At 46.1% G+C, this 14,129-nt stretch overlaps 1 protein-coding gene across 1 annotated transcript in view; it reads right to left on the bottom strand.

Moving 5' to 3' along the window:
• The window catches only part of cacna1ha (calcium channel, voltage-dependent, T type, alpha 1H subunit a), a 59,622-nt gene that overhangs the window by 25,481 nt on the left and 20,012 nt on the right, over positions 1-14,129 (bottom strand). The window contains exons 3-5 of the mRNA XM_057014517.1: positions 3,468-3,580; positions 2,760-2,893; positions 2,108-2,205 (exon numbers count right to left, since the gene is read on the bottom strand). Of these exons, the coding sequence (XP_056870497.1) occupies positions 2,108-2,205; positions 2,760-2,893; positions 3,468-3,580 (345 nt within the window). The remainder of the gene's footprint in view (positions 1-2,107; positions 2,206-2,759; positions 2,894-3,467; positions 3,581-14,129) is intronic.

Here is a 14,129-nt window from a genome sequence, read left to right as displayed (position 1 = left end):
CAGATGTCACGTGTGCTCGGGCAAAGTCAGAAATACGTTCCCCGGGGTCACCATGATGCGTTCTGTCCCCTTTGACTCATCAGGCTGACCACACTGGCACAGAGTGAGACTTCTGGTGGCCAACAATAATCCCCCCTCCCACCCCCAGACTGTCCAAATGTCATTTCCAAGCTGCGTCACTCCTACTTATCATAGGGTGGCGAAAAGAAAAAGTAGATCCTTGTGTCTCTTACAATATGTCATATGCCATCTATATTTTGGGTGTGGAAGATCTGCGAATACAAAAGCCTGAACTCCGAGAATAAGTAAAGTCAATATTCCCTCCTTGTTTATGAGCATTCCTAATTCTGGCTGTGACGTACAGTACCGACTGTCCTCACTCCCTGCCAAGTGACTCATCGGGATTTAGGCTGCATCATCCGTGTGTGCTTCGGCTGTGACTCAAGGATGAGGAGTCCACAATGGATTGTTTTGTGCATAGTAGCGCTGCATAAAATTAAAACCAAAAGTTTGGATTTGGGAATATTCTCATCAGTCATTGGTCTCAGAACTGCCCTTCTTTGACGTGAGGATCCAGGGAAGAGGCTTTTCCTTAAGATCAGATCATCCATACGTGGATTACACATATGGATGTTACATGTATGCTGTTTTTCATGGAATAGGTTCCACAGACAATATAGAAAATGTTGAATTACACTAAATCCGACAGCAATATTGTAGAGGATGGAGAGCAGCTCCATTTTCACATGGGAACACACACAAACGCACATTATGATGTTATTGAGGACATTATTCTCGTTCATTTGAAAGTTAGACATAGTAGTTACAGATTCCATCGTTTTTTCTAAAAGTTCTTCCCAGGAAAGGTGGAACTGTGGGTTTTAATTGTGTAGAAAGACGGCATTTAGAGGCGAGAGAGATCCTTTAGAAACTAGTCTTGGAGAAAGAAACACCCGCAGGGGTTCTCTGACATAACTGGGTGTAGACGAGTCTTTGGGGCACGTTTGTATCTGTATCTAAACTGACATTGACTTTCCAGGCCTTTCGCCCCCCCCCCATTGCACTTCTCGCTACCTCGCAGTGACAAAACCTTTAGGGGGCGACTGGAAACTTGTTACGATAAAATAAATTTCGCTTCACCTTGTCAATGGGTGTGACAGCTGTTTCTCAGGGCTGCTGTTAGCTTAACGGGGTTCGCGTTACATTTCCAGTGCTTGAGGATAAAATGATAAACAGTGGAACCTGTGTGTGTGTGTGTGTGTGTGTGTGTGTGTGTGTGTGTGTGTGTGTGTGTGTGTGTGTGAGGCTGTCAGGCTGGAACAGAACAACAGAATCAAACAGAATAATAACCGTCAAGCGCTACATTTACATTAATCTATAGCCTTATTACTTCAAGTTCAATAAAATTAAAAAAATGGTTTCATCTATTAGCCGTGGACACTCAGCTGTCAGTCAAATGATGTATTAATAATTCTTCAGCAGCTGCCGCTTGTGTTAAATCACTATTTACGATGTGTCTTTTCATTTGTGTGGTCTTTTCTCATGGTCCTCCCGGCTGGACATGATAGACACAATGGTTTGAGAGTTTTGATGGTATTTAAATCTTCCTAATTAACACTTTGCATGCTGATCAGAATGGATCACACTGGTGTTCTTCACCTATAATCTGCTGAGCTGCATGGCCGATGTATGCCAGCTCTACATTTTTGACACACCCATCCACCCACCCACTCATTCTCACTTATTTCCAATTATTGTTGTATTGGGTGCGACAGGAAGGACTACACCCTGTAGTCACACAAACACACACACTTACTCACACAGTCACACTTACAGGTAATTCTTCCATCATTCTGAGGTGTATTTGTCCAGATTGTGACAGACATTTGAGGACAACCTAAGTATGTGAGCTACACACAGAAAGATCGCCACAATCGGAGCCCATACAGCCCAAACAACCTCTAAAAAACGTATTCTATTTGAGATTCCTTGAGTTAAAACTGAAAACTAAATAAGATATTGACCGTCCGGTGTGTAGAGTTTATGTGTTAGCAATGGAAAAAAGGATGTTGACATGAATTGAGGGTGGACTCAGTTAGGACCTTACTTGGTACTCTGTTGATGGCCCGCAGCGGCCTGAGCACTCGGACAGTACGGATGGCTGACAGGCTGGCATTGTGTCCATCCAGAGAATACTCCATCACCCTACAGACAGAAAACCACAGTGAGAGACTGACATTTCAGTTCGACAGGAAGCAACAACGGGAACGGTGATTGCTGACAGCTGATGTAATAGTGACCCCGGCTGCGGAGTCTGGGAAGAAGCAGCTTGGATAAAGATGCGGTTCTGATCTGTAAAGAAATGAGCGTGTCATCCCGGTTCACCCCTGGAGAGTCTGCAGAAAGGCCTGTCGCAGAGCGGGCCCTGCCCTGGTCTCAACCTTCTGCATGCAGGAGAGATTCATCATTCTTCCTCAGAGAAAGAGCTCCACGTCTTCATCCGCTAATCTAGCCTCTAGCTTTTGAGGTTGTCTTCTGCGATGCTGCCCAGTTTGTAGATGTTCTTCTGAACATTCACTGGAAACTTCAACCGTCTCTCAACAGCAGGCTGGAGGTCTTATCCTCCCCGAAGGTAAAGCTTGTGTATTCAAAACACACTTTGTCTGTGTTGTTGCGTTAAGAGGACACCTGTGTGTGCTTGGAAGTGGTTTTGCACAGTCGCAGACGATGCTGAAGACAAACCACGGAGTGGTACTCACCCGGCCATGACAATGACAAAATCAAGCTGGTTCCACTTGTCGCCAAGGTAACAATTCGAGCCGAAAATCCCCAGTGCCACCATCTTGATGACCATTTCCACAGCGAAGAAAGCAAAGATACAGTCGTCCAAGACCTGAAGGAGCGGAGAAACGTACAGGCAGACTGGATATTGAACACAGACAACAACAACAAAGGCTAATCGACTCGTTGTCTACAGGAAAAGGTCAAGTCCTCGCTCATTTTCCACATCAATAAGGGGGCACTTTTCGAAAACATCTGTGGGAAAAACAAACAAAATAAAAGATAATTGGAAGAGGAAAATCTCTCCGCCGGGGAGTAACTCCTGCTTCGCACGGCCACGGCTGTGTCTCCATTAATTAGACACCACCGCCGCAGCAAAAAGAGCATCTGCATGCGGCACAGCGTGCCAAAAATCAACATCACTCCACAGCACGAGCTCATCGAAACAAACAAGACGAGCGAGGCAAAAGGAGAAATTAGAGATGTTTCCATCATGCTCTACTTGAGAAATGGATTCATTACAACCTCGCGACGACTCAAAGCGGAGACGTGAGCGAATTCTGGGACTCAGGTGCTTCTCAGGTGGGAAAAAACCCCAACTCCCTCAAAGCTTCTCAGCAGATGCTAGCTGAAAATAGTGCAGTGGACAGAGTAACAGCGAGCACGCGGGTGGGAGGCCGACTGACCTGCAGGATGCGGCACCAATCTGACAGGCAGCTGATGTCCTCACAAGGCTGGAACATTCCCAGAGTCACACAGTTGAGCAGGATCACCAGCATGGATATGTGCTCGAACCACGTGCAGGCAGTTAAGGTCAACACTCCGTCAATGGCATGAAACGTTGACATAAACACAATATTTAACATCCACTCAATAACATGTTTTGCGTCAAAGAATATTAAACAAAGTGCGCTTCCATAGGTCGTTGTCAGGGTTTTGAAATGTGACCCATTTAGCCTCCAACTTGGTCACAGGCTCCTTTTCCCTCCGGGTTATGATGTCGAATGTTTTTGCAGATTATTATGATGTCACAGTTGACCTTTATTCAGAAATGTCATCATTATCATTTCATCCCGTTAGACATTTTGTTGCCATGTTGTCACAAATTGTTTTTGGCTTCCTGGGTGTCTTCTCTGAGGCCGCATTGACATTTGACTGACAAAATCGGCCTCCAAGTGGGGTTTTATGTAAATTCCCCTCAAAGACTAATGAGACAAGACAGATCAAACTGTTTTCTGCCTCATCATTAAAGCCGGGAGCAGCTCATACGCAGCAGAATCAACAGGTGCACCCACAATAGACACAATCGCGCGCTGCAGCTGGGCGAGATTATTTGCACAATGACACAAAAAAACAAGAATAATGATGTTTGGCAATGGAGGGTATGGCTGGAATTCTGTTTTCATTTCAGCTGTTGACCCTTCCAAACCATGCATGAGCGGGATAAAGGAAAACACGCGGCTTCCGCCTTGTATGGAGACTCGCAGGGAAAAACGGGATCTGTCATTTGCTGCAGTCAGAAGAGTTATTGCCTTTCCCAGGAAGCCAGAGTCCCTTTTTCTCTCCGACTGCCCGAGATCAGATATTAGACAGACCTCAGGTAAACGGACACCGTCGGTAATGATGAGCCAGCCCGTCAGCGATGAATAAAAGCAGTTCTTCTGCCTGGCGCTACAATCCCAGACGAGATAATCTGATCCAGGGACCGACGGCCGGCGCGAAGCGCCGAGTGGATCTAATGCAGTCATGCAGACTTCAACCCTGTCGGGTTGTTACTTTTCATTACCAGAGACCCCTCCAACCGTCCAGAGCCAACGGCGAGCAGCTGTGACGTCAGTGAACTCATAAACACAGGCAGCCGCTGATGTCAGCGAGCCTCGATTGCGTAAATCAAAGCTGTCCATAAAAACACTGCGTACCTATATGGACGGTATATCACAGCCCCCCTCCCCCCAGAGGCAATTAAGATAAGTTGGAGGGTTTCAGATGATGAAACCGCGTTGCGCCATGAATGAACCCGAGGTTCAATAAACTAGCGTGACACATGGGCAGGATTTGATCCTGCGTATGGTATATCAGACAGCTTTGAACACATCCTATATTGTGGTTGGAGTGGAAGATATTCCTGTCTCAGAAGGTAAACACAGACGTCCTAAGACAAATGACGCCAACGCATTAGTGCATACCGCGCAACCTGGTAGACTAAACGTGAAAGCACGAGGCTGAACCGGAGCAGCGACACATGCACGCTACGCAGCCTTCTCCATTCTTATGCAACTGTGAACTTCAGGGTGTCGGCAGTCTCAGGAGGGGACTAAATATTTACACTGCCGCTGCCTTGCCAGTGGAGGAGGCTTTGGAGGAACCCTGTACAGAAATGTTCTAAATTTAGAGTTAATGTCAACTTGGGTCCTCTGCCCAGATAAAGCAATGTTTGGAGGTACTTTCCAAAGGTTCAAGGAACCAGCTGAACTTTTCACATATAAACTTTAGGAGTATTTGTAGGAGTGTTTTCCTCCACCGCTGGGGTCTCCCTGGGAACCAAAGAGGTCGTGTGGTCACGTCAAGCAGCTGCCGACGTCGGACCATTTGCAGGTTCTTTGGCCGTAGCTGCTGAGCTTGCTCACATGGAAGGAGCCCCCCAATGACCGATGTAAACGGGAGACGTGAAATCTAAAAAGAAAGGTTGGAGGAAGGATCTGGATCGAAGCAACAGCAGCTGTGAGTCTCTGCGACCGTCAGCCTGTTGACAAGAGTGACGATTCTATCCATTATGTCTGAGGACTGTCGGGGACACCTTTTCAATCACGTGGAACGTGCTATAATGTCAACGCCCGCACACATGTCAGACGACCTCAGGTCGAGCGCTGTGCCGCGGATCAAAGTGGCGGTAATCTGCAGCAGAATTAATGCCAGATTTGAATATTCAGAGAATGGCCGTTCCTGTGACTCTCACTGCTCCCTCTAATTCCTCTTTAATCTCCAGAGTCAACACCTCCTTGAGCTCCCTTCTGTCTTCAACTGTCTCTCTCTCACACACACACACACACACACACACACACACACACACACACACAAGGATGAATATGTGCACCAACAAACACAGGCCTTAGTGCGTACGTCCAGGAAATGAAGCCAGACTGTCTCTGCTGACGGAATCAGACATCCTGAGTCTCGCTTTAGCTCAAACTCTAAATTCTTGTGTCAGGAGAAGCCGGAATGGCTCCAAAACCCTCCAAATGTTGGAGCGTCGTGATTTTCATTAAAGAATTATTGCCTTTGCAATGGCTGAAACACCAGTGTACATCGTCAGGCCTCCTGAGAGGCTCATTAGATCTGCTCTGTGGTGGCAAAGTCTCACACCTCCTGTAACTGTGATAACGCTCTGACACGTTCATTACGTGAATGCACACAGACGAATTATGCACACGCACACCCAGTGAGAAACATGCTTTCTCCTCCAACGGCAGACTCGGAAAAAACATTCCTTGACATTCATCCATACTGCAGCTCAGCTATTGGTGATGATGTCAGTGGTTAACAGTTATTTAACTCCAGGCGGGTTGGTTAGGGTCAGACTTAGATCTTAGCTTTGCCATGGACAGAGGTGAAGCCATCTGCAGCGTCTGAGCATGCAAAGATGCAGTTAGGATGGACCTGAACACCTAAGCACCATCATGCATGGTGGTGGGATGTATAGAACATCAATGTGGGCAGGTAGAGGTTATTATTATATAACGGACATATGTTGGATGTAACTCCAGGAACTTGATTGGGACAATATAAGCGATTTTATATCTATTGTTATCATGATCAGATAAATCTGCATGCCCCTAAAACTACAGGATTGATCATATATACGGGTATTTTTCCACATCCAAATGCTCATTTACATGAGACAGAAAAGACAGAATATAAATATGTAACTGCAGTGTAAAGGTTTATTGTTAATGAATGTAAATATAAGGGCAGAAAGCAGGTAATTATGATACACAGACTACTCATTTGGAGCTTTTAATTTGAAGGATTATTTCTAAATCCTAGAGAGTGGTGGTGGTGAGGAGGACCTGTACTTGATAAGCATTATGAGTGATGAACTAATGGAAACATAAGTGGCTGTGCGATGAGAGAGCAATGTGATTAGGTTATAAATTCCCAACTGAATGAAATGAAACCTGCTCCGTAAGCAGGCCCGGGTCAAGGGCCCGGCCTCAAAGACGTTGGGATGTTCTCAGGAAAGTCCTGTTTGTGCTCCCTTTATGTCCAAAAATACACCAGAAGCACGATAACATCTCATACTTCTGTAAGTGCTTCACAGTGACACTGACGGTTAGTTATACATACACCAACTCCCCAACTTTAGCGACTGAACGAATGCTCACAACCCAAAGGGACCCGACATAAAGATGATGAAAATCCCCCCCCACTCGCATTGACACCATCAAACTATGCTGTCTCAGTGGGCCTCCAAGAGGGTTTCCATCGTTGGTCTGTATACAGCTTAGACACAAAAAGAAAGCTCTCTGTGTCCCCACACGTCCCACTGTGGTTGTTTAGGAGCTTCTTGTTCGTGAGGTGTTCAGGGCTCTTTCTGAAATTAAAAGTCAGGTTTCTTTAATTATATTTGATTTCATTTCAGAGCAGCTACATCCCAGTGCTACAATCCCTCAGAAAACAAGGTTAACTCTCCTTCTTTGACCCCCCCACCCCACTAATACATCCTCCCTCCTCCCCGTTCCCTTGACTCTCACCTTCACCTCCTTTCTCTCTCTTTGTCCCACAGACACTTTATTCCTTCTCTAAATTTTCCAGCCTCTTCGCCTTTCACACCCCCTCCTTTCTACCTGAGCCTCATTCACATTGCTACTTCCAACCCCCCCCAACACACACACACACACACACACACCATTCTCCATTCAGCCCACTTTCATTACAGATGAGGACTCAATCCCATCAATGCTAATAACCAATCATATTCAGGTCAGCCATGTGTGCATGTGTGTGTACTTCGCTATACACGTGAGGTCCTCAGTTTGACACCCTACGTTGTTGGGACCAAGCATTTTCTGGGATAGCTTCAACATTAACTTTGGACTATTGAGGTTTAGGGTGTGAGGGGTGACATAGCTTACTGGTCTAGATTTGGGATTTGAGTTCAATTTTATTAATTAGTGGAAGTCATTATAGATAGAAATAGCATGGCATGTGGTAGTGTGTAGTCTCCATGCACCTAGATGTGCGGTATGAGCGGCATACAGGTCTCAGTCACCCTGTCCTTGGTCCATCCTCCCCCTATTTTACCCAACCTGTCATCAGCAGGAGCCTCCCCCCATATTTGCCCACTCCTGCTTAAGGTTTTTTCTTTTTTCTTCTCTCTGTTGCATGTTTTGGGGGTCAGGTTCTGGGTTTCTGTAAAAAGCATCTCGAGACAACCTCGATTTTAACAGACATGATGTAAATAAAGTTGAATTTAACTGTCTAATTTAATTGTCTTGTTGTGTTTATCTGTTTGTGCTGAGACTGGAGAAGTGGCCCAAATTGAAGAAGCTGCTGCAGCTTAAGCTGCTTCTTCTACAGGAGTTTATTGACCATTTAAGCTAAAACATATACAACACACGGTCTGTCTGACCTAGTAACATGCAAAACCAGGATTGCTTCTTTTTCCAAGTACTCAAGCTTGTCAATCTCAAGCTTGAGTGCCTTTTTATTGGAGCTCTAAAACAACTTTATTTAAAAAAAGTGAACCAAGTCTGAGTTGCCCCCATCAAGATTTACAAGTCTTCCCCTCATATACGATAAATTATCTCCAGAAAGTTTTAAAACCTACTTCAGAAAAGAGATCAAACCTTTTTTTATTTTTAGAAGAGACAGAAAGCAGCAGGGACAGACTAAAAATAGGTTTGCGTGCAGTTATATTTGAGGTCTTTATTAGCCCTCCCTGGGGGTTAGTGCTCTGCACCTGGTGGATCCCTGCAGGAATATTTAGGGAATGTAAACTCCGCACTGACAGGCGGAATTCAAACCCAGGGCCACCGTGCTGCGAGGAGAGTCTGAACCGTCGAGACACTAGACTGCTGAAGCTGAAGTGTTGACTGTTTAAACAGATTGTACATTTTGTTGGTGGGCAGATCTCTGAGGGACTCATTTCTGCACGATGCGGGCCAGAGCCGTCCAGATTACTGCTGGGTTCAGAGATTCTGCTGCTGCATGCTGGCACCGGCCGGCGGCTCATCAGAGGCTTCCTGTCCTCCTTCCTTCATCACTCCATTCACCGTTAATGAGCTCTCTTCCCTTCTGCCGTCCTTTCTACTTTTTTTTTTTAAACCCAACTATGGCTCACGCTGAAACTTTGCTGTGAATCTCTACCCAAAATCCGCGTCTCTCGTTCCCAATTCTCATCTCTTCCCTCGCTACCCTCTTCCCTCTATTGGCTCCTCCTCCTCCTCTTCACCTCCTGGAGATCTGTCTGTCTCTGCCCATGTGGACAGTTTCTAAAGCAGACAGTTTAGAGCCATGTTTGATTGGGATGATTGTTCTTTCGTTTCACCATCTGTCACCAAAACTCTCTCTCTCTCTCTCTCTCTCTCTCTCTCTCTCTCTCTCTTCCTCAAACACAAACACACCCTCTTTCTCTCTCTCTCTCTTCAAACCTGCCACCCTCTGTGATCACTACTAGAAGGATTTTGCTAACAGAACGACTATTTGCAGTCATAAGTGTTGTGTGAGTGTTTCGGGAGAACGAGGCAAAAAAACAGAGAGAAAGCAAGAGTGGAGGAGAGGGAAAGAAAGAAAGAGGGAGGGAGGGTTGGCTCCAGATTGGCTCACTATATTAAATTCCCCAAAGACGTCACGATTCAGAAACAGAAACTCATAAATCAGCCTGTCCCTGAACTCTCACTTCTCTCTTTTCTGTCCTTTCCCTCCTCTCCTCGTTCCAGCTTTCATCTCTTCATCCCTCCTCTTCCTCCTCCTCCTCCAGCGCTCCTGAGAGGAAGCTGAGGCAGCAGTGACGCAGATACACCAGGATTCCCTCTGTCCTTGTGCTGCAGCGCTCTGCCGCGCTCTTTTATCTCCCACCTACATCCACTTTCTGCCACCATCTTCAAATGTTTTCGGAGCAACCGTCCAAATCCCATCTAAGGGAACGAGTTCAACGGGAAAAGTGTGACGGTGAAACAGCAGTTTCAGTTGTTTAGAGAAGGCGAGGTCGTCTTATTAAAGGTTTCACTGGAAAAGAAAAATGGGGGGACCAGGAGACTATATACAGCAATGCCATGACGTTAGGCACAGACTCCACCCCCAACACACACACACACACACCTCTACCTCACAGTCCTGAATCTTTAAGATGACCTTGTGGTTCTACGTGCCCCAGTAACATAAGTGACATTTAGAGGGATTTTCCTAAAATTGTGAACTGGAGCCAAACAAACTATTGATGATCGATCAAAACTTCGTTTTGCATGAACACAACGCGGGGCGTTCGCGGACCAGCGTTTTTTGGTAGAGCCCGTTGAGTTCAAAGCCACCGACGCCAGCAACGGTGGAGCGTCACGCGCAAACATTCCGAGCGATCGTGCTGATTAGGACGACCACTTTCATCACGCACGCTTCTTCTCGCTCCGTCTCTCTGACACAGTTTCCACAGGACTCCGGTTGCCTGGCAACCGACTACAGTCTGAGGATTGCAGGGGGGGGAAAGGGAGAGGAGAGTTGAGGACAGGAAAGATGGAATGTTCTGTGTCTTTTGTCTGAAATGGGGATGCTGCATTTACAGTTTTCTGTCTTTTCCTCTCTTCTTCCTCTGCTTTTTTGTTCCTCCAGACTTTTTAGCTCTCACGCTCCATATCATCAAGGGACGAGGAGAAAATAATCACCACCCTCTCAATTCCCATCCCAACCCGTTCTACCCCTCCCAAAAAGACTCCTAATGTCCATTTATTCCTCTACATATGATCTATTTCCACTTTCTCGCACCCTTCATCACTCTCTAATGCCTTCATTCATTAATCAAGACAAATTGTATTAAACCTTTCCAGGCGCCATTCCTCACATCACATTGTTTGCTATAAATCTTGCATAAACACCATTGCTGGCCGCGTCTCGAAGTATTGAAAACAAGCTCTTTCCAATTCCCAGTTCAAGGGCTTGTTTGCGAGGTTCGCTGCTCCTGGGAGACCGCAGTGCTGACCCCACACTATTGTTTTTACAACTGCAGCATGTAATAGATCAGTCCTGCTGACTGTGTCGCTGTTCCACGGACACAGCTGGGAGGAGAGGAGGGGGAAATGCTCAACCTCGACCAGCTGACAGCCTTCAAATCCACATATTTGCCAGACCGACCGCCACATGGGGAATATTATAAATATAGACCTGGAGGATTTATGATTGAAAGAACCACTTGAGAAAGCATAAATATATAGTATGTATGGGGAGCTTGAGATGCAAGACTCTGGAATGTGAAAGTGGTCGCGAGTGCTGTTGGGATGTAGCAGACGTTGAACCTTTACAGAGGAAGGAAATGTCAAGAAAAGATCTGAATTCATTAAAATATGTAAACCAAGAGGAATATGCAATCTCTCTCTCTCTCTGACCAACTGTGACTTCCTCTCCACCCACAATCAGAGAAAAAAATATATGGTTTTCCAAAATTAACAACATGTACATCTGCAAATGAATGCAGCATTTAACACACTGTATTGGAACTGCTCTCCCCATTTTTAGCCATTCACGGCTGATGGGTCCCAACAAGGGCGAGTGCCAAATGCCTCTGCAATTCAATCCAATGCTAATGTTGCTCTAACGAGGACGTATGGCGGAGGATGTAACTTTCAGGTGAAAATGCTGTACAGAGACAGAGAGGTGGAAGGAAGTGAACAATGAGGCGTTGCAACGATGGGATCACACATACACATATGCTCATGTCATAAACCAAATCACCAAGGTCCAATCACCGTGGCTGTAGTTGTATCTCCCACCAGATGGATGTATGTGCTGCCCTGTCTGGCGACATATGGACCTCTGAACTCAGACCAAGACACGAGCGAGACGCACATGAACACACACACACACAATTCCCTTCTTATATATGCATTGAAACATCAGCTGCGTGTGTGAATATCCACGTGAGCCCTCCGTCTGAAACACTGCCTCTACAAATATGTGCTAATGCTCAAGGGTGTGAAGCCATGTGTGAGCGCCGAGTCTTGGCAGCGTTTCCCATGAGCTCACCTGGATCACCATCAGGCTGCAGCTTCCACCAGCTTCCTGTGTGACCGTTACCTCTTGTAAAAAATGGACCTGGAGTTCATATGGTCGTCTTTAACAGCCCGGCTCACACTGCAGAGAGCAAGTCTGCTTTAAATATTTAAACGCACGCTTCTAATCATCTTCCTGACGATGCCTTTATTAACACCGACAATCGCAGAATGCCGTTGCAAATGACATCCGCCTCCATTTTATGAGCATATGCACCGGTTTTAAATGTAAAATATTTAAACTGGCAGCTCTGTGGAAGGATCTGGCGCTGCTTCAGAGCAGCACGACAGCAGTGAGCCCGGACAGGGAAGAGTTGTGGGCTGTTGTTAAAGGTTAGCCATAAACGGCCTCAGATTACAGCTGACTTTATAGGCTTTAAAAGTAATCAGGCACATTTCAATTGTTATTCAAGGAGGATCCACGGGAGGAGACGGACATGGTGCAATAAATGAGCTGACATTCAATAGCAGCAATGGGGGAACAGAAGAATCCAAATATGGCTTTTAAAGCTTCCAACATTCTTTCACTGGAATGATATTCCTGTCAAACAGACACGGGCTTTGGCGGAAGGATCTACTAAATTTCCCTCTTTGCTGCCTGCGAGCGGCAAAATAACTCCTCTTCACTGCACTGATCTCCGGGACGGCCGACTGTGCATCAGCATAAACAAACACACACCTACACACGCGCGCACGTTGCCAGAACCTGACATCTGACGGATCAGGGAGCGCGTTCCTTCATTTAAATCCTAAATGCGCAGCAGTAATTTACGCCCCTCTGTCGCCTTCTTCCTGTGCCCAGCAGAGGAGGAGGAGGAGAGAGGAAGAGTCAGATGGGAAACAGAGATCAGGGAAGACAAAAGGTAAAAAAAATAAAATAAAATAAATTGAGGAGGAAGAAGTGACAATGAGTGTTTCTAAATTATAAGGTCACGTTACCATAGGAACCACATTTCCTTGTGGCGCATCCTTTGGAGCCTGCTCGCTTTCATCCGCCGTCTGCAAAGTTTTTGTTTCCGATTCCGAAACCCAGAGGGGAGGGGGGGGGTGGACGACGAGGACAAAAATGTTGACGCTAGTCCAAAGAAAAGTGGAGGAGGAAGCACGCCGCTCGCAGTCTAATTGTTATTTACTCGGTGCAATTAAAGGCAGACAGCACCCCGGCTTCCCCAGAGTAATCACCTGGTCTGATCAACAATGGCCTCCACTGGGGGGGGGGGGGGGGTGAACGGAACGGAGCGTACAAAGGAATCAAGCCGGATCGACACTTGAAAATAGATGAAGAAGGAGGGGTTAAAAGGTGGGTTCAGTGGGTTTGATTAGGAGGTTGGTTAATTAGAAGAGCTGGATTTAATCTAAAGCTGATGGTGGTGCGACTGTTCCCAACTGTTCCCAACTGTTCCCGACTGTTCCCAACTGTTCCCGACTGTTCCCAACTGTTCCCGACTGTTCCCGACTGACCCCCAGCTTTAAAACTGTGTGAAGAAGAACGGGGAACTATTTATTGTTATGTTGCTCACATGTCCTGAAACACACCATCCTATCATCATCTCTGTAGACAGCATGTATCATATAGATTATATATTTCTAAATATCAGAGCCTGTGTACAAGACTGTCCTGTATTTACTGCAGCTATGACAACAGCTGGCAACGGACACACCCGTGGCAGGTAAGGCGGATCACCATAGCAACTGCACACATCTCCACAGGAAGTAGCGAGGGTTAATATTAACTAGAGCAAATAGAGTGCAGGAGACGTTCCGAAGCTGCGTCCACGTGTTTGGTGGGTCACCTGGTGCAGATCAAAGGCAGATGTCCAAGATGAAACGAGCCTCAGACGCAGACATAAAATGAGTGTAGTTCCATCAAACGTCGTAAATATTGTTTTTTGTGATGTACCAAATGAGGTCCAGAAGGATGTTTCCCTGCTTTAGAAAGACGTGTAATTCAAATAATTCATTGTATCGCTTGTCTAGTACAACTGTGCTGTCAGACAGCCAACAGGCAGTTTATGGTGGTGTGGTGCTGCTGCTCTCCTGCAGCTCTATATCCAGATATTACTGACTTTGGAAAGGAAACAGAATGGGAGA

The sequence above is a fragment of the Takifugu flavidus genome, chromosome 18 (assembly GCF_003711565.1).
Source record: "Takifugu flavidus isolate HTHZ2018 chromosome 18, ASM371156v2, whole genome shotgun sequence".
In the NCBI taxonomy this organism is placed as follows: domain Eukaryota; kingdom Metazoa; phylum Chordata; class Actinopteri; order Tetraodontiformes; family Tetraodontidae; genus Takifugu; species Takifugu flavidus.
This window is presented reverse-complemented; position numbering and strand designations above follow the sequence as displayed.